The sequence below is a fragment of the Melanerpes formicivorus genome, unplaced genomic scaffold (assembly GCF_026170545.1).
Source record: "Melanerpes formicivorus ecotype bairdi unplaced genomic scaffold, bMelFor1.0.p_v2 SCAF_11, whole genome shotgun sequence".
NCBI lineage: Eukaryota > Metazoa > Chordata > Aves > Piciformes > Picidae > Melanerpes > Melanerpes formicivorus.
The window spans coordinates 16,952,836-16,972,470 of NW_027142363.1; the positions used below are offsets into that span (position 1 = coordinate 16,952,836).

At 50.0% G+C, this 19,635-nt stretch overlaps 3 protein-coding genes across 4 annotated transcripts in view; 2 read left to right on the forward strand and 1 right to left on the reverse strand.

The window, feature by feature from the left end:
• The window catches only part of IGSF3 (immunoglobulin superfamily member 3), a 119,965-nt gene extending 112,407 nt beyond the window's left edge, over positions 1-7,558 (forward strand). For both annotated transcript variants that reach the window (XM_068144691.1, XM_068144692.1), the window contains 2 exons: positions 3,479-3,904; positions 4,596-7,558. In XM_068144691.1, coding sequence (XP_068000792.1) covers positions 3,479-3,904; positions 4,596-4,846 — 677 coding nt within the window. In that variant the 3' untranslated portion in view covers positions 4,847-7,558. The remainder of the gene's footprint in view (positions 1-3,478; positions 3,905-4,595) is intronic.
• Positions 7,559-9,662: 2,104 nt separating this feature from the next.
• Positions 9,663-18,233, reverse strand: ADPRH (ADP-ribosylarginine hydrolase). The gene is made up of 4 exons (XM_068144693.1): positions 18,064-18,233; positions 17,078-17,424; positions 11,741-12,101; positions 9,663-10,168 (listed from the first exon to the last, which is right to left on the reverse strand). Exons 1-4 carry the CDS (start codon positions 18,126-18,128, stop codon positions 9,781-9,783), a joined length of 1,161 nt encoding a protein of 386 aa, XP_068000794.1. The 5' UTR covers positions 18,129-18,233; the 3' UTR covers positions 9,663-9,780.
• Positions 14,780-19,635, forward strand: part of CD80 (CD80 molecule) — a 57,113-nt gene continuing 52,257 nt past the window's right edge. The window contains exon 1 of the mRNA XM_068144696.1: positions 14,780-14,793. The gene's annotated coding sequence lies outside the window, so the exon portion shown is untranslated. The remainder of the gene's footprint in view (positions 14,794-19,635) is intronic.

Here is a 19,635-nt window from a genome sequence, read left to right on the forward strand (position 1 = left end):
ATCAGAGGCCTTACTAAAACCCAGAAAAACTACATCCACCACCTTCCCTTCATCCATTAGCCAGGTGACCTTATGACAGAAGGATACCAAATTAGTTCAGCAGGACTTTTCCTTGGTGAACCCATGCTAACTGTACCTGATGATTGCATTCTTCTTCCAATAGTACGCAGTATAATCTTTTCCATAATTCTTCCAGGAACTGACATTAGACCAGCAGGCCTGTAGTTCCCTGGGTCTTCCCTTGCACCTCTTTTGTAAATTGGAACAACACTGGCTAGCTTCCAGACCTCCTCAGACTCCCAAGACTTTTGGATGATGGTCAATAGGGGTCCTGCCATAACAGCCACTATCTCCTTCAGTACTCTAGAAGAATCTCATCAGGCTTCATGGACTTGTGAACATTCAGCTGATACAGCTAGTCACTTAAAATGTCAGTGTCCACAAATAGAAAGTCACTGTTCCCACCCCCAGAGTCCTCTCATTCAGGGGACCAGGCAACCCAAAGTCTATCAGTACTGTTGAAGACTGAGACAAAAAAACCACACTGAATGCCTCTGCTTTTTCTCAGTCCTGTTAGTCAGATGACCATCTTCAACAGGTACTGGTCCAATCTATTCCTCAGACTTCCTCTTGCTATGAATGTACTTAAGAAAGCTTTTCTCACTAGCTGATACAGCAGTGGCCAAATTCAACTCTAACTGCGCTTCAGCCTTTTGTGTCTTCTCCCCGCAAACATGAACCAAAGCTCTGTAATCTTCCTGCAAAGCCTGACCTCAGTTCCAGAGATGATACAATCCCATTTTCCTCTTGAGCTTGACGAGGAGTTCCTTGTTCAACCAAGCTTTTGCCCCACTTGCCTGACTTGTGACACAATGGAATTGCCTGCCCCTGTGCTTCTAAAAGATGGTTCTTAAAGGCTGACCAGGACCTGTGGACTCCTCCTGAAGAAAGTTCCCAGGGTACGCTGCTCAGTTTAGTCTATTTTAACAACAGATAAACTGAAGGGACAATTTACCTTGGAAAATGTGGATTCCTTAGCTTTCGTCTGTGTTAAAGGCTGTAGGTCAAGTAACCAAGCAACTGTTACAGTCCTCAATTGCTGGGTGCTTTCCAGCATTTAAATCAACTACTACTGTGCAAGTACTGCTGTGGTGCTTTACACCTGCCCATCCAGTGAGTTACCACCCTTCTAACTCTGCTGGCAAAAGGGTAGCATTCTGTAGAGGTATTAGAATAGAAGAATAGAATAGAATAGAATGGAATGGCATGGGATGGAATGGCATGGGATGGAATGGCATGGGATGGAATGGCATGGAATGGAATGGCATAGAATAGAATAGAATAGAATAGAATAGAATAGAATAGAATAGAATAGAATAGAATAGAATAGAATAGAATAGAATAGAATAGAATAGAATAGAATAGAATAGAATAGACCAGACCAGGTTGGGAGAGGCCTTTGAGATCATCGAGTCCAACCTATCACCCAACACCATCTCATCAACTAAACCATGGCTCCAAGCACCCCATCCAGTCTCTTCCTAAACACCTCCATGGATGGTGACTCCACCACCTCCCTGGGCAGCACATTCCAATGGCCATCTCTCATTCAATGAAGAACTTCTTCCTAGCATCCAGCCTAAACCTCCCCTGGCACAGCTTGAGACTGTGTCCTCTTGTTCTGCTGCTGGTTGCCTGGGAGAAGAGACCAAACCCCACCTGGCTACAACCTCCCTTCAGGGAGTTTTAGTGGTCATCCTGGCAGAGAAAATTTGTACTGCAAAGGAAGATATCTCTCAGGTGACAGCACAGCCTTTATCTGCCAGGTCCTTGCTTGGGAAACTTTGCTGGCCAAGGTGGCTTGAGCAGAGACACTGCTGTCCCTGCCAGGCAGTCCCCATACCCTGCATGCCCACATGGTTGTAAGTGCAGCTCTTCATCCGGGATGAGAATTGCCAGTCTTGATGGAAGGAGAAATGAACAGCAGGGGAAATCCTTGAGGCTCATTTTGAATTTCAGAAGGATATGGAGTGGGAAGAAGAGGGGGAGTTGGGGGTGCACTAATTCAAGCTAATTTTTTTCCCCTCGAAGTGCTTTGTTGTTGTTTGTTTTTCTTCCATGGCAGCCAGTAGCTAACAAAATGACTAAACTTAAAAATAGCACAGCTTGTGACTCATGTCTCATTAGCAAGGATCTCCACATTCATCTTCCAGGACTGTAACTGTGAGCAAAGTGGGGCAAATAAACCTCTCAGCACCATCAGACAGCATCTGCTGAACCTGTTGAGGTGGGGGAGGCTTTGTATTGGTTTTGACAAGCCATTGTCCTTTCTGTCCTCCTACATCAGTAGTCCCCAGAATCTCAGGACTTAGCTCATTCTTGTTTCTGCTCAGGAGTCTTCCTGGGGAAGCCGTGAACTGGAAATCCTTGTGTGGCCTGCAGAGCTCTGGTCTGAATGAAGATTTTCTTTATGGGAGCATTGTGAAAGCATAGGGCAGGTGGTGTAATGAGAAGTTCTGCCTGGGCACAGCAGATGAGTGGCTGATGAGAGCTGGGGGACAGCAGCCTCCTTCTGCAGGGACACCCAGGGCCCCAGTGAGGGAGGGTTTGCCCAGCTATCATTGCTGGAGGAGAAAGCACTTCTGTCTTCAGTGAGCTATCAGATTGCCCTTCCTGCTTAGCTTCCACGTCAGAAATGGCTTTTTAATCTTTAAATGAAAGCTTAGATCCAGACTGATTGCGATCCCTGGAGTATGTGTTCCCTGGCATGATGACTAAACCAAATGTTAATTGCTCTTGAAGTCAGCCCTTAATCAACTCATCTTGGGTTCTGGCCATGTATCTCAGTTGGGTAAAAGCATCTCTAGCTTTGCAGCAAGCACTATGTTAAAAAAAAACTAGAGGGAGACTTTTGAAGCCATCCTTGCTGTGTCTGAGCTGAGGACATCTCCACAGAGTCACCTCTTAACTAAAGAGCTCCCCAGATTACTGGCAAAAATCCTCTCCTCTTCTGGCACATTGATTTTCAAGTTCTGTGAGTGGTCCCAAAGAAATAAAAAAAAATCATCATGGAGTGCAGTGCTGTCTGCACCAGCAGCTGAGGAGCAGGAGTACACAGCTCCTCCACAAAGCCTCGGGATTTCTTGACATGTTTCCTCATCCAGAACATCTGGATGAGCTGCAGCAGCTTTCTCCCCTCACACTCACCCATGTTTTGGTGTGGGCAGGGTAGTAACATGGTGCTTGCAGCTAACTCCTGTTCGTCCCTGTGCCAGACTGTGTGCAATGAGGTGAGGATGCTGCTCCTGCAGGGTTGACCACAAAGATACCAGTGGGACTGGGCAAGCTGCCTCAAGGCCTTGGGCTTTGCTTAGATTGTGCCTAGTACTGGAGTGTGACAGTCGGTTTGTGCCGGGGCAGGCTGGCTTTGATGATAGCATTTTGTTCAGTGCTCACCTCTGCCTTTTTGTCCTCTCAGATCCCACGTTGCAGGTGGACACAGCCACTGCCAATCTCACAGTGCAGGAGAAGGAGTCCTTCCCACTGGACTGCAGCATCCTATCCCGCTCCAGTCCAGAGTCTCACTTTGCAGTGACATGGTACAACCTGCGGGCCAAAGAGCCAAGTGGTGAGGAGGAGGAGGAGGAGGAGGAGGAGAGGGAAGCAGTGCTGAGTGTGGGCCCTGATGCCATCTTCAGCCCGGAGGCTGGTCGCTGGGAGGGCCGCCTGCGCTTCCAGAGGCTCTCAGCGGTGCTGTTCCGGCTGACGGTGCTGCAGGCCGGTGGTGCTGACACGGGCAACTACTCGTGCCGCGTGGAGGAGTGGCTGGCAGACCCCAACGGTGTGTGGTACCGGCTGGCAGAGGAGGAGTCAGGGACAGTTGCTGTTCACGTGCAGGATGCAGGTGAGAAGAGGCAACAACCCTTACGGAGGCATGGCCCTGCCGTCCCCCTATGTCTTTGGTTCAGCCAAGACAAAAAGGCCAAGGAGGAGTGGGACTGGGAAAAGTCTGTGGTGCCAGTGCTTTCCCAGTCACCTCAGTGGCTTGTAGACCAGCTCTTGCTTGGGCATGAGCATCTGCACTGCACAGCACATCTGTGTTTCAAATCAGTGGAGGTGCCCCCCTTTGGAAAACCCCATGGAATTTGGTTAGCTGTGCACAAGGGTGCAGGCTGTGGCATGAGGGTCTCCTCCCAGCAGCTCTTGAAGTCATTGGATGGTTTAGAGGCCCCAGAGATAAGATAACTGAGTTCATGAGAGTTCTGTGGACCTTTTAAGGAGATACCCTGGGATACTACCTCTGGATACACCACTGAGGGAAGCAACACTGCAAGGCCTCCCCACTTTGTAAGACATCATAAAGACACCAGGGAGGACTCTTTAGCATTCAGGAAGCTCCTGGGGGAATAAAACCCAAACATGCCCTGCAATAACTTTTTTCTGCTGCTGTGTTTCCCAATATTGGCATTTTTCTCAGAGCCCCACCTCCTGCACCAACACAGATTAACACCCCTGGGGTTTTGTTTCTGAAGAAGTTTGTGAGCCCTGCATTGCAGATAAGCCATGAAATGTTACTATCTTGTGTCTCTTCCCAGGCTCCACCTTGCAGTCTGTCATCTGCTCCAATGATGCCCTCTTCTACTTTGTGTTCTTCTACCCCTTCCCCATCTTTGGCATCTTGATCATCACTATTCTCCTGGTGCGGTTCAAGAGCCGAAACTCCAACAAGAACTCAGAGGGCAAGAATGGGGTCCCCTTGCTGTGGATCAAAGAGCCTCACCTCAACTACTCTCCCACTTGCCTAGAGCCACCAGTCCTCAGCATCCACCCAGGAACCATGGACTAAAAAGGCAGAGGTGCCCAGGAGGACACAGAGAGAGAGAGGAGCAGAGACACACCAGGAACCCTAAGGAGTGGAGTGGGTTTTGATGTTCTTGTTTCATTTGCTTCAGTGTCTGTGTGCTCTGGTGCAGCAGCTGAGCTCTGCAGAGTGCCCAGTCGACAGGGACAGAAAGGTCTGAGGCTTACTCCAGCAGCTGTGGGAATGCATCCCCTCACCCCAATGGACAGAGGGTCCCTGCACTTGCTGTACATAGCAGATGTTCCTCTAAGATTAATTTTGCTCCCATCAGTTCCTCTCTTTTGGGCCATTACTTTTATGTTGCTCTTTATTTTTCAGTCACTCAACTGTAGGCTTCCCCAGCCCTCCACACAGTGAGATGTTCCCAGGTGGTGGTTGGTCCTGGGATGAACTTTATGGAAGTTGATACATGTTTTCCAAACCAGACTGGTCTTCCTCATCAGATTCAGTGCTGTGGTGAAGAAGGCTTTTTCCCAAGGTACAAGGAGATAGCTTCTCCCTCTTCCAGAACAGACAAAGCCAACTTCACCTCTGAAGAGATTAGCTGGGCTATTGGGAGGTCCATCTCAAAGACTGGCTGTAGCCTCAGCATATTCTCTCCTTCATCTTGCTGTTCTCTCAGGAGGAAACAAACCACCTTTTGGGAGCATTCCCAGGTCTTGGAGAGACTTAATATTCAGCTCACTTGTGGTCAAGACAAAAGTAATACAGTTTGTCACCAGGAACTGAAGTGGGAGATAGAAAGAGGACACCAGAAAGCCCTGACTGTGTTGGTAGCAAAGAGGGTCCTTGTATGGTCCATCTTAGCAGAGTTGTGCTCCCTGGTGTTCACGCTGCCACCTCTGATGAGACGTGTCCTCTCTGTGCCCCTGTCACCTGGGGATGGGTGGCTGGATCTGGTCTCTGAAGACTTCAACCTGACCAAAGTAATGACTCTAAGAAGGGAAAAAGGGGAAGCTCCACGGTTGGGTTCATGGCCCCTGAATGGTTCTACTAAGGAATCCAATTTCAGCCATGCCACACAGAGGGGATGTGCAATCAGCTACCATGTGTCACGAGTTTCCTTGCGGCTTCCACTACTTCCTCTTGGGAGGTTGGACAACACAGGAAGCGTGCACCACATTAGCACCCTGGGGGCTTCCTCATCTCCTGGGCCGTGAGAGCTCTGCCCCTCTGTGTGCAAGCATCTGCCGTGTTTCATTCCTGGGGCTTTGGGAGCAGAAACCATTTCTCCAGAAGCTCCTCCTCCTGGCAGTCACGGTGGCAGGAAATGCTGTTCTTTCTGTGAAAGATATGGCTCTGGCGAACCAAACCTGGGCTCTAGCCACTTGGGGCACCTGAGCTCCCGTACCCTGTAATGCCAAGTACCCCTGCCCTGTCCTGTGGAGGAAACCGCCTCCTCCCCGCTGCGCCCCGAGCGTTATGTCTGGCGGAAGAAAATGTTTGCCAAAAATGGCCTTTTGTTGTCTTCCTTGATGTCTTCCTGGCAAATCCAGCCATATATTTTTTGCAGCATGGCTGAAGCCAGCCGGGGGCAGATGGGCACAGCTGCAAGATCCCCCTGCCTCGCGTTAGAGTGGTGCCATACCCACAGACGTTGTCCTCTTCGGGAGGGTCAGCCTGTTCTTTGTGAAGAGACGGGGACCTCAGCAGATGCTCTGTAGCACTAGTTGGTTAGACCCTGATGCCTTGATTTGTCAGAGGTGGTGCAGCCTCAGGTGGGAGATCTGCTCCGTGCATCCTCTCTCACACCTGGGAGAGGACCCATGTGGCCACAGACATCCCACACCAGGACATTCAAAGTCAGCCACCTCTGTTCCTCCACCACAATGGCATTGGTTTCTTCTTCTGCTGAGACGCCCCCATTTCACTCGTTCCTCTGCAGAGTCTGCCTCCTGAAGACATAACTGCTTATTGGCCCCAGCATATGCATAATATCACACTCCTATATATATGTGTATCATACACCCACACACTTGTCTTCCCTTTCTGGATGAGGCGTCTGCAAAGAGTGGATGAGAGTGAATGGAATTGAAGAACCAAGGTGCAAACGGCAGCAGCAGCAGCCAGTGGGTATCGTTCCCTAAATGTGTTATCTGTTGTACATTCTGCTCCTGGGCAGGAACTGCAACTCATTTCAGCTTTAAAGGAAAAGAAAGAGAGCAAATGCAGTTGACAGGAGCCATTCTCTCCTGGGAGAGCACGGTGCTGCATCTGAGCCGTGCTCTGCTCACCAGCCTGTCTGCTTCAGAGCAGGGCTTTCCAGGAGGAGGGCTCTCCTGCGGCCCCCTGCCCCTGGCTGAAATGGGTCCGCTCCCAGCCTGTGGTTCCTGCACCAAGCCCAGATGTTCCCAGGAAGTGACTCCCAACGTGGTCCCTGAACTTGCTGGTGACATTTCTCCGTTGCTCTGGCAGTGCAATGGTCCCAGTTGGCCCAGTCTCAAATGTTTGTTTTTATAAGGCAGACTCTTCCTGTTAACACGTTTTAACAAAGCTTTTCAAACCACTCTCTCTGCTGTCTCTTTCTGTAAGGAACCTGAAGAGAGCTACCCTAGCCGTGCATGATGTGGAAAAATGTTTGGGATTTTTTTTTTTTAAACAAACAAAACAAAAAACCCCAACTTTGTACTATGTTGCACTAAAACATGTTTTATACAACACACCTGAGAGCTGTAGTAAACCGTGTTGAAATTGTGACTCCTCTCGCTGCTGCTTTGTGTCAGGTTCGGGCTCATTACACCGTTGTGAGCGCGCTCTGCGGAGCGGTGCGCTGAACTCCCCAGTGTCAACAAGCCTCTCTCCTACCACCCCTGTTCCCTGACAGTAACTTTCTTCTCACTGTGGTGTCCAGTTCTGGGCCCCTCAGTTTAGGAAAGATGTTGAGTTGCTGGAAGGTGTCCAGAGAAGGGCAACAAAGCTGGGGAGGGGTCTGGAGCACAGCCCTGTGAGGAGAGGCTGAGGGAGCTGGGGTTGCTTAGCCTGGAGAAGAGGAGGCTCAGGGGAGACCTTCTTGCTGTCTCCAACTACGTGAAAGGAGGTTGTAGCCAGGTGGGGATTGGTCTCTTCTCCCAGGCACCCAGCACCAGACAATAGAACACAGTCTCAAGATGTGCCAGGGGAAGTTTAGGCTGGAGGTGAGGAGAAAGTTCTTGCCAGAAAAAGTAATTGGCCATTGGGATGTGCTGCCCAGGGAGGTGGCGGAGTTACCATCCCTGAAGGTATTCGGAGAAGGACTGAACGTGGCACTTGAAGCCATGGTTTAGTTAGTCATGAGGTGTTGGGTGACAGGTTGGACTTGATGATCTTTGAGGTCTTTTCCAACCTTATTGATTCTATGATTCTATCTGCTTAGTGATTGTGCAGTGGTGAGGAGTTGAAACAGGTTGCCCAGAGAGGTGGTGGAGTTGCTACCCCTGCAGGTGTTCAAGAAGTGTGTAGATGTGGCATTTCAGGATATAGTTTAGTGGTCATGGCAGCTGGGTTATGGTTGGACTCAATGATCTTAAAGGTCTTTTCTAACCTTAATGACTCTATGACTATAATTGTAACATTGAACAGAGTCAGCTGAGTTTTTAAATGGCTTTGAAAATAGCAAGTACTTTGCTGTGTCATAGTTTGAAGGAAAAAAAGAGAAAAAGATACTTTTTAATAACCTTATCCATAGCAAAAGTTGAACAAATCTTCTTTGGTAACCTTGATGTAAGAATACAGTTCACTACAGAAGCTGCTTATGTTGATATAAAATGCAGACTGTTGATTTTCATTATCCATTTCTACCCTGAGTAAGAGTTTGGTCAATGGCAGGATAGGATAGGATAGGATAGGATAGGATAGGATAGGATAGGATAGGATAGGATAGGATAGGAGATGGAATGGAATGGAATGGAATGGAATGGAATGGAATGGAATGGAATGGAATGGAATGGAATGGAATGGAATGGAATGGAATGGAATGGAATGAACCAGGTTGGAAAAGACCTTCAAGGTCATCGAGTCCAACCTATCACCCAACACCATCTAATCAACTAAGCCATGGCACCAAGTGCCCCATCCAGGCTCTTCTTAAACACCTCCCCCCATGTTATCTGAAATAGAGAAGTGGTCTGGTCCTCTCTTACCTGTATAGTGAAAGGGCTGTGAAATGTGCAAAATGCACTGCTGATACAGCTGTAAGGTTGGGTTGGGGTTTTTCTCACACCTATTTGTAACAAAAAATAGCCTCTGCTGAAATAACTGTGAGAAAACTCTTGTGCTCAGACACAGCTGGCTGTTTGCCCCCCCCACCTCCCCACTCCCCCCAGTATATTACCATGGGCTGTTTCTGCTATAGACTGTGCTGAGGCCCAGAAAGTTTAGCTCTGCTCATGTAGATGTCAGGTGGTGTCCCTGGCACTCCCCATTGACAGTGGCAGAGAACGAGCTTTGGCTACCCACCCTGAAATTGCTAGGAGGCAGCTCTGCCAGCTCACACATGCTCCCTGCCATCAGCCATGTGTCCCTGAATCCCTCTAGCAGGCTTTATGGGCAGAACCCTAGTTTGGGGCAGCTTGAGTGGGTTTGCTGCCTGTCCTGCTGCAGGAGCATGGCTAGCAATCCTGGAGCAGGTGCTCCTGTTCCTATTGAGGAACAGACACTGTGCAGCAAGCAGAGGAGGGCTGTCTCAGGGCCTGGCTGCTCAAAGGACTATTGGGTGCTCACATCAAGCCACCTTGTAACTGCTTCCCTTCCACCCACACGCCCCAAACTGCCAGCTCCAGAATGGCCAAGCCACTGAAGCCAACACACAGAGAACAGGCACAGGTCCAGCTTCCACTTGTGTGCTTTAATACAGGAGCTTTGCAAACAGTTTGCACAACCCTGAGTTAGTGAGGGGCAGCAGTTGAAGTAAGAGTGCCCCTGGAGGACCTGGCCACCCCCACCTAGGCAATGTGGTACAAGTCCTTGGCCACCTGTTCCAGGCGGTCCCTGTATTCCAGGTGGGCATAGAGAGAGGCATTGACCCCCTGGAAGCCATGCATAGCACCCCACCAGCAGGCTGCAATGGCAGCAGTGGAGTCACTGTCACCTCCATGGAAGAAAGCCCGGTGAGCCAACTCTTCCCAGGAGTCCCCAGCACCCAGGAGTGCATCATAAGCAATCATGGGGGCATCGTGCCCACTACTTCCCCCCCAGCCATCATAGCTGAGGGAGGTGTAGAATGAGTCTCTCTCTTTCACACCATACTTGCGGGGGAAGGTGGGCGGAGAGACCCCATCCGAGATGCCTCGCTCCATCAGGTATTTTTCCCATTGCTCTTCAAAGTAATGCCTGCAAAAGAGGAGATGGCATGGAGGGGCTGTAAGAAAGATCCCATGGCAGAAGCATGAATCTGAGCTCCCCACAGGCAGGCCGGGCACTAGCTGAAAACATGCCATGTCAAAAGCCAATTGTGATGGTTTGGCAAAAGGGCAGATGTCCACCCATGTGTCTCTGCATTAGATTCCCCCTCCCTCTAGTCACATGGAAGAATGCAGTCTAGCACCTGCTCCTGTCGAGCTCAGAGCAAGATCTGAGTCATCCTCCCAAGTTCAGAGTACCTCTCTAACCCTGGCTGGACGTGTCCCTGTGCACACAGCCACACTGAATCTGCTGCCAGATTTGGGTATGACTTTCAAACGGAGCTCCCAGTTTCTATCAGATCATGACTGCTTGAGATGACAAGTCTGGCTGCCTCATACTGGATCTAAAAATGTCACAAATACATGACCCAAACACTATCTGCTTTTTCCTTTTGTCCTTTTAGTTTTTTTTAATAACTGGCTGTAGTGGTGTGATGCTTTAGCCCACACACACTGACCAAAAAGCACAGCTGAACTCAGCTGGAGAAGTGAAGGAAAGCTGTATTTTGCAAGCAATAATGAAAGGCAATGAAGATATACAAAACACACAGTATTTACAGTATCATACAAGAATTTACAGGAAAGAAAACAACACAGAAATCCTCCCCAGGAGGATCCCACCTCAGGTTCCCCCCAACCTCTCTCCCCCTCCCCTTTAATCCCTCTAGCTAATGTGAAAGAAAAAAGAAGAGGAAGAAAATTGTTAAGGGAATTTTTCAGTTAGGCTCAAAAGCTTTGTTAGAGAAAAACTAGTATGCTTATCTCAAAGTTTGCAGATAAGAGGTCTCCCTCTCTGTCCAGAACAGTGCCATGTGAGCAGCGAGAGACAGAGTGCTGGAGTGAGTGAGAGAAAAGAATGTGAGAGAGATTTGCTATGGTACATCTCACATCTGACCAATGAAATTCATGTAGAATTAATCTTTGTTTTCCTTTTTTTTAACACCCAAACATTCAGCTAGACAATTCTGCAGCTATCCTTTCCTTAAAGGCACAGCCTAAACTGTCACACTGGACTTCAGGCTTTCTGATTGGGGCTGTTCAGTCTGGGGAAGAGAAGGCTCTGAGGTGACCTAATTGTGGCCTTCCAGTATCTGAAGGGGGCCTACAAGAAGGCTGGGGAGGGACTTCTCAGGATATCAGGCAGTGATAGGACTAGGGGGAATGGAATGAAGCTGGAGGTGGGGAGATTCAGGCTGGATGTGAGGAGGAAGTTCTTCCCCATGAGAGTGGTGAAGCCCTGGAATGGGTTGTCCAGGGAGGTGGTTGAGGCACCTCCCCCTGCCCATGGCAGGGGGGTTGGAACTCGATGATCCTTGTGGTCCCTTCCAGCCCTGACTGATACTATGATACTATGAATCTATTCAATCCCACGGCAGGCATGTGCCACTCTAGGAGTTTACATAACCTGATGACTGAAGCTTAAGTACAACCAGGGTTTACCCTCTCTTACATGAGGCTCATTTTCATTTGAATAAACGCTGGTGCAGGGAGCAGAGCTTACCATTGTGCCATGTTCTCCTTCACGAAGAAGCCAGTGTTCTGCACGTAGGCTTTCGCCCGGGGCAGCACCTCCAGCAGGCCCTTCCCCCAGGCTCGGGGGGGCACATTGTTCACTGCAAAAGCTGTGAAGAGGGCAGAAGCGAGGGACCCCAGGTAGCCGGTGGGGTGGTGGTGGGTCATGCGCCCGCTCTCGATACTGACTTGCAGGAGAGTCTCCAGCTCCGCAGGGTGATGGAAACGCAGCCCGATGCACATGGAGCGCATGGCAGCCCCGCAGCCTCCCGCCCGCGGGCTGAACGGCATCCTCCAGCCCTCCGGCCGCCCCGGCTCCAGCTTCAGCGCGTTCTCCTGACATGCAACACCTAGGAGCAGCAGAGCCCGAGAAACAAAGGAACAGAAGCACACATCAGTAGGAGACAGGGTCACACAGCTTGGAAACTGAGGGAAAATAGGCAAGGTAGTGGGGAAGGAAGCAGTAATCTGCATAAGCCCTATGAGGAGAGGCTGAGGGAGCTGAGGTTGCTTAGCCTGGAGAAGAGGAGGCTCAGGGGAGACCTTCTTGCTCTCTAGAACTACCTGAAGGGAGGTTGTAGCCAGGTGGGGGTTGGTCTCTTCTCAAGGCAGCCAGCACCAGAACAAGAGGACACAGTTTCAAGCTGTGCCAGGGAAGGTTTAGGCTGGATGCTAGGAAGAAATTCTTCCCAGAAAGAGAGACTGGCCATTGGAATGTGCTGCCCAGGGAGGTGGTGGAGTCACCATCACTGGAGGTGTTTAGGAAGGGACTGGATGGAGTGCTCTGTGCCATGGTTTAGTTGATGAGATGGTGTTGGATGATAGGTTGGACTCAATGATCTCAAAGGTCTTTTCCAACCTGGTTAATGCTATTCTACTCTATTCTAAGGGAGTTGAGCTTCCCTTTGAAAACATCAGTTGTCTGCTCACATACATATATATCCGTGCCTTAATTAAATTGCTTGTACATTCTGCAGACTCCCAAGCAGACCTGGTAATACCTGTTTGTGAAAGTGATTTAAAAGTTTAAGGGGGTAAGAAATGCTCCACTGATTATTTATTTACACTGCTTGCATTTAATGTTATTTGTTTAATAACTGACCTACAACAAGCCAAATATACTATATGTGTATATATATATATATGAGGTATATTATGTACACACATATCTAGGCATCTAGAGAGACACATAAAAATAGAAGAGGGCATCTGGAGAATCCCTGATGCAAGGTAAGGCAATATACCTTTGCTTTTTGACTTGTTTAGCCTCATCCCACAAGCTCCCCACTGTCACTGTTACAGTAAGGGACAGAATCGCCTTACATACACAGTCGTAGTGAGCAGAGTACTGTTTATTTCTTCAAGCAACACATAGTTGTGTGTTTGTTATGCTAGTGTGGCTACTTCTAATTGGTTAATAACTTGTTTATAAGATTCTTACTGGTTACTGTCACATTGCTGCAGTTATTTGCTGAAGCTTCTTCTCCTGAAATTCTTCTCTCTCAATGCTGCGGTTTCTCTGTCTCAGCAAGTTACACAGTAGTCTGTCACAAGCTATTTGTACTTTCAGCTCAGGGGCTTCTCAGACATTCAAGGGTACAAGGCAATGTGTTCAAGGCCAATCTCTTCTTGGCCCATCAAAGGGTCCACAGATTCATCACAGTTTCCCACACTCCATGAGTCTTTCCCATTGCCTTGGTGATAGGAAATGGTTTCCAGATCTCCCTTGCTGCAGTTTTGCCAGAAAGCACTGAGTGCAGTATCTCTTCCTCCACAACGTGGTCTGCAAAGCTGGCTTTAGTCTACTACCCTTCAGTAAACTGATGAACAACTCTTCTAGTGAGGCCAGACATTTGTCCAGCCCATTGGCTCATCTCCAAACAAAAAAAAGGCAACCATAAAAAACAAGGCAAGTGCAACATTTCCTCAAGATGACCTGCCTGGCTTACAGCAGACAGAGGAGCACAGCCCCCTTGAGTCAGAATACGGATCAAAACCAGTGTGTTCAATAACCCCCCCAGCAGACCTACCACCATGAGCTGGTCTCCTTAGCTTGAACCCATGCCTGTCTTCAGATTCCTTTTAACATCCCATGGTAACCAGAGCCAGAATTTCATTATGCAAAGCATTTCCTTTTGTTTCAGACTGCCATTTGACAGTTTCTTAACTTCCCCTCTGATTCTTACATTACAAGAAATAATGACTTTCCATGCTAACACACCATTCAAGATGGAACAAGAGGACACAGTCTCCTGCTGCCTGGAGAAAAGGAGGCTCAGGGGAGACCTTAGTGCTCTCTACAGCTACCTGAAAGGAGATTGTAGATAGGTGGGGGTTGGTCTCTTCTCCCAGGCAACCAGCACCAGAACAAGAGGACACAGTCTCAAGCTGTGCAGGGGGAAGTTTAGGCTGGAGGTGAGGAGAAAGTTCTTGCCAGAAAGAGTAATTTGCCATTGGAATGTGCTGCCCAGGGAGGTGGTGGAGTCCCCGTCCCTGCAGGTGTTCAAGAGGGGACTGGACGTGGCACTTGAAGCCATGGTTTAGTTAGTCCTGAGGTGTTGGGTGACAGGTTGGACTTGATGACCTCTGAGGTCTTTTCCAATCTTATTGATTCTGTCATTCTATGATGGTACCAGTATAAGGAAAGAAAAGATATAAGCAGAAAGTGGTTTGTGAAGAAAGACAACCTGAAAAAGTTCCAAGTATAACCGCACACTATTTCTAGACTAGGCTTCCTTTCCTCCTAGACACTTCATGAGCTCAGACACTAACAGCTGTTGGGGATCAATCAACCGACATTTTAAAAAAGGCAAGTTAAAACAACTGCTGAAGTGGTAAATAATTCTGCAAGGAGAGGACTTGGAGCAAGAGTTTTGAAGCGGTTTCCTGAAGACCTATTGAAGCAGATGTAGTTGTGCCATGAAAAAAAGAAGTATATGCATGCTGGCTTATTTCATTTGATTTTGTTATCTGGATTTGGGGCTTCAGCACATCACCAAGCAATACTGGAAGTGGAGATTAACTTGCCGTTGAACTAAAACTGTGAGTATTCTCCTGGGGCTGCATACTTGAGGGACCCTCTGATGACTTTGTTACTTAAGGCTTTGGGTTCAAGTCTGGTCTCCCTTGTGCAGGGCAGCAATGTGACTTTCCCCCACTGTTCTGGGCGAATCTGTTCTCTGCAGCATCAAACTTTCCATCCACAGCCTTAAAGGCTGCAGTTCCCCAGTGAGTACTTACTTTGGCCTCGGGTTATGTTCTCAGTGAACATCCTTTTACTCTGAACTGCCAAAAGAAGTTATTGAGATGCAACTTCTATCATTAGGACTTATCAATATGGCAAGGAGACTCTAGGCTGCAGCCAGCTTTTCAGGATATGTAATGGGTATTCCCCTAGGTAGTATGTCAGTGGGCACTAAACTGTTGTCAGGATTTAAGCTCTCAGTGCCTTTCCTACCGGCTGCAGCAGGAGCATGTGTACCTTGGAAATGCATAGCTCTATCACACTATGCTCAATGGCCCTAAGCAAGCAGTGCAGGATTTGGCCTTTCCCATTGACATATTTTGTCCACTCCAAACAGTCATGTCTCGGCAATTTCTTTTTGCTGTATAAACTTTGCACAGGGCTGCCAAATGTGAGTGTTTCCTGGGTATTTCACACTGCCTGCGACAGTCAAATTAGAGCCTAGCCTCAGTAGCTCCAAGTTAGAATCACAGAATTGTTAGGGTTGGAAGGGGCCTCAAGGATCATCGAGTTCCAACCCCCCTGTCACGGCCAGGGACACCTCACACTAGATCAGGTTGCTCAGAGTCACATTCAGCCTGGCCTTAAAAGCCTCCAGGGATGAGGCTTCCACCACCTCCCTGGGCAACCTGTGCCAGCGTCTCACCACCCACATGGGGAACAACTTCTTCCTAACATCCAATCTGAATCTACCCATTTCTAGGTTTTTTTCCTGTCACTCCCTGACACCCTAAAAAGTCCCTCCCCAGCTTTCTTGTAGCCCCCTTCAGATACAGGAAGGCCACAATACGGTCCCCTCAGAGCCTTCTCTTCTCCAGACTGAACAGCTCCAACTCTCTCAGTCTGTCCTCATAGGAGAGCAGCTCCAGCCTTCTGCTCATCCTTGTGGCCCTTCTCTGGACATGCTCTAGCATCTCCAGATCCTTCCTGTAACAGAGGCTCCAGAACTGGACACCAGGTGGGTCTCCAGGTGACTCCACCTGACTCCAGGTGGGGTCTCACCAGAGCGGAGTAGAGGTGAAGAATCACCTCCCTCGACCTGCTGGCTATGCTAAGTTCAAGCACCCAGAACAGAGTGGGCCACAAGCACAGGGACACATGAAGTCCTCAGGGAAGACCTGGGTCAGCAAGCCTGAGTGAACTGTAAACTTACAGGAGTATTTTGTATATGGGTTGGTTACTGCAGCCCATCAAGGCAGCCTTCCTGAATACTCAGTATCACAGTATAACTAAGGTTGGAAGAGACCTCGAGGATCATCGAGTCCAACCTATCAACACAGACCCCATGACTAGACCATGGCACCAAGTGCCACGTCCAATCTCCCCTTGAACGCCTCCAGGGACGGTGACTCCACCACCTCCCTGGGCAGCACATTCCAATGACGACCAATTCGCTCAGTGAAGAACTTCCTCCTCACCTCGAGTCTAAACCTCCCCTGGCGCACACTGCCAGTCTCCACTGCCTGTGAGCCAAACTAGGCACCACTGTGTCTGTGCAAAGAAAAGACAGATGATGGAAATACAGGGTTTAGAAAAGGAAATTGTGGCTTGACAATCCTGTCACAGAATGCAGAGACGTGGAGCTAGCCAAAAATTTGGCTTAGTGCACTTTGTGTTTAATGGGTTTAATAAACCTAACAATTTCAAGGAAGGATCTTTGTGCTTTTGAAGTATATTTTATGTGTAATTTATTGAATTTAAGTTCTGCATTAATTCTTTATTCAAATGTGTTGTTTTAATACAGCACCTCAGGGCGTGCATTATACATGGCTGAGTTTCTGGTTTTCATCCATGAGTGTAGGAAAGGACACATCCCCATCACAAAACCCAACATCCTTCCCCTGAGTTCAAAGCCAGGCCTCAAACACTCCTGTATGAAAGTTTTGTTAACAGGGGCAAAACAGTGTCTTTTTCATCTAATTCTGAGAAGCCTACACCACTTCAGCTGGCTTTATTCTGTTTTCTTTAGATGATCCTGAAACAAATACCTTGCCTTTACAAGAAACACAGTTGCCTTTACAAGAAACACAGTTAACAATATGAACAGCCTTTAGCAAGAGGCCATGTAACAGAAGGGGTTACCTGGGGCTCTGCCGTCCATGTCATTCATGCACTCCTTGTAGTTCTTTGCAATCAGGGAATAGAGATTCGCTAAACTTGGATTTTTTCCAGCAGCTACCAGGGCTTCAGCTGTGGCCAAGTGCATTACTGTATCATCACTGACTTTCCAACCTTGAATGCTGAAGTTGCCAAGTCCCCCCATCTCTGCCACCTCCTTGTGGATGGCGGTGCCACTCTGCAGGAACTCCCATCGCCCATTGTAATAGCCCAGTGTGTCGCCAACTGCGCTCAGCACCATCGATGCCACGTAGTTTTCCATCACTTTAGGGCACATTTTTTGCCCCAGGGCTGCGTCAATGCAGAAAACACTGTGGGGGGAAAAAAAGAAATAAAGGCAGGGAAATTGACAATTAAGCCTTTCCCAGATCAGCACAAGCCTCTACTGCTGCAGCAGGCTGGATACCCAGCCTAGCACTTGCTTCTCCCTCAGAGGATGCACATGCTGCCTCGTGGCCCTTCAGCCATGTGCGCCCGCTGGTGCGTGGCAGCTCCCGGGCACCCTGCCCCAGCGGCTGCCGGCATGTCCTCACAGCAGCAGCCCAGCACAACGCTGTGCGTCTCAGCCGGCTCAGAGACCAAACGGCAAGAGCAGAAACGTCTGCAGGTTATGTGACCACAGCCACGTTCACCTCTGTTTCGCATGTAGCCGAGGCCGAGCTCCTGTTCTAGCAGGGTCTGGCAGAGGTAGGCACATGGCCTGGGCAATGCCTGCCTTGTTCCACCGGCCGGCTACCACAGCAGGTGAGCTCACAGGCTGAGCTGGCTCTCCAGGCAGGTACTTTCGACGATGTCCCCCGAAATAAAACCCCCACACTCCACATTGTGAGCCTCACGGCGCGACTCTCTTTCACTTGGGCGAGCGAAGGAAGCCGGGGCCGGCCGAGGCCTCCTCGGGGATCTGCACTAGCAGGTGCGGCGACCTCCACCCGGCCCCCGCGGGTACTTACACTGACAGCCCTGCGAGCAGGAGCCTGCCCCCGCCCGCGAGCGACAAGCGGCTCCCCGGGCACATCCGGCGTCACGGGGACCCCGCAAGCCTCGGCGCCCGACGCCAGCCAGAGGCGCCTCCGCGCGGTCCCGCCCCGCGGGGCGCTGCCACAGGCCCTGTAGCGGCCGAGGCCCCGCCCTGCCCCGCCGGGCGCCGGGGTGTGGCTCCCGGAAGAGCCGGGCGCAGCGCCCGCGCCGTCCCGCGCCGCCGCGCCCTCTGCCTTCCGAGCGGTGGCCGCGCTGTGCCCAGCGCTGCCGGCGGCCTTGGCCCCTGGGCTACGCAGGCAGGAGCTGGGGGGGCAGTTTGGGACTGCCTCTCTCCTGGTGTTCTCAGAAGCACAACAGTCGACTCGGCAACAAAGCTGCCACGTGGAAATTTAGTCACCACATGGAAATGACTCCTTTACCTTTTAAACAGCAAAAAGTTAAAGATTTCCCTTGTTTTCTCTCGGTGTGTTTCTTAGTGCTGTGCTTGGCACTGGTGAAGCCACATCCTGGCCAAGCTATCAGCCCCTGGCTTGGCCAGCAGCACTCTGAGCTGGGTCAGGAACTGGCTGGAGGCTGAGCCCAGAGAGTGATGGTGAATGGTGCCACAGCCAGCTGGCAGCCAGGCACCAGTGGTGTCCCCCAGGGATCAGTGCTGGGCCCCACCCTGTTCAATATCTTCATTGAGGATCTGGATGAGGGGATTGAGTCCATCATTAGTAAATTTGCAGATAACACCAAGCTGGGGGCAGGAGTTGATCTGTTAGAGGGTAGGAGAGCTCTGCGGAGGGACCTCGACAGGCTGGACAGATGGGCAGAGTCCAAGGGCAGGAGATTGAACACATCCAAGTGCCAGGTTCTATACCTTGCCACAACAACCCCAGGCAGTCCTACAGGCTGGGGTCAGAGTGGCTGGAGAGCAGCCAGGCAGAAAGGGACCTGGGGGGACTGGTTGAGAGTAGGCTGAACATGAGCCTGCCAGTGTGCCCAGGGGGCCAAGAAGGCTAATGGCATCCTGGCCTGCATCAGAAATAGTGTGGCCAGCAGGGGCAGGGAAGTCATTGTGCCCTGTGCTCAGCACTGGTTAGGCCACACCTTGAGTCCTGTGTCCAGTTCTGGGCTCCTCAGTTTAGGAAAGATGTTGAGCTGCTGGAAGGTGTCCAGAGAAGGGCAACAAAGCTGGGGAGGGGTCTGGAGCACAGCCCTGTGAGGAGAGGCTGAGGGAGCTGGGGTTGCTTAGCCTGGAGAGGAGGAGGCTCAGGGGAGACCTTCTTGCTGTCTCCAACTCCCTGAAGGGAGGTTGTAGCCATGTGGGGTTTGGTCTCTTCTCCCAGACATCCAGCAGCAGAACAAGAGGACACAGTCTCAAGCTGTGCCAGGGGAGGTTTAGGCTGGATGTTAGGAAGAAGTTCTTCCCAGCAAGAGAGATTGGCCATTGGAATGTGCTGCTCAGGGAGGTCATGGAGTCACCATTACTAGAGGTGTTTAAAAGGAGCCTGGATGAGGCCCTTGGTGCCATGGTTTAGTTGATGAGATGGTGTTGGGTG

Bases quoted from the DNA above. Each gene is read 5' to 3' on its own strand.
- ADPRH (XM_068144693.1), bottom strand. From the start codon at position 18,128: ATGTGCCCGGGGAGCCGCTTGTCGCTCGCGGGCGGGGGCAGGCTCCTG. The intron at 17,425-18,063 runs GTAAGTACCCGC...TTCCCCCCACAG, and splicing joins CTGCTCGCAGGGCTGTCAGT to TGTTTTCTGCATTGACGCAG. The intron at 10,169-11,740 runs GTAAGCTCTGCT...CCTCTTTTGCAG, and splicing joins AAGGAGAACATGGCACAATG to GCATTACTTTGAAGAGCAAT.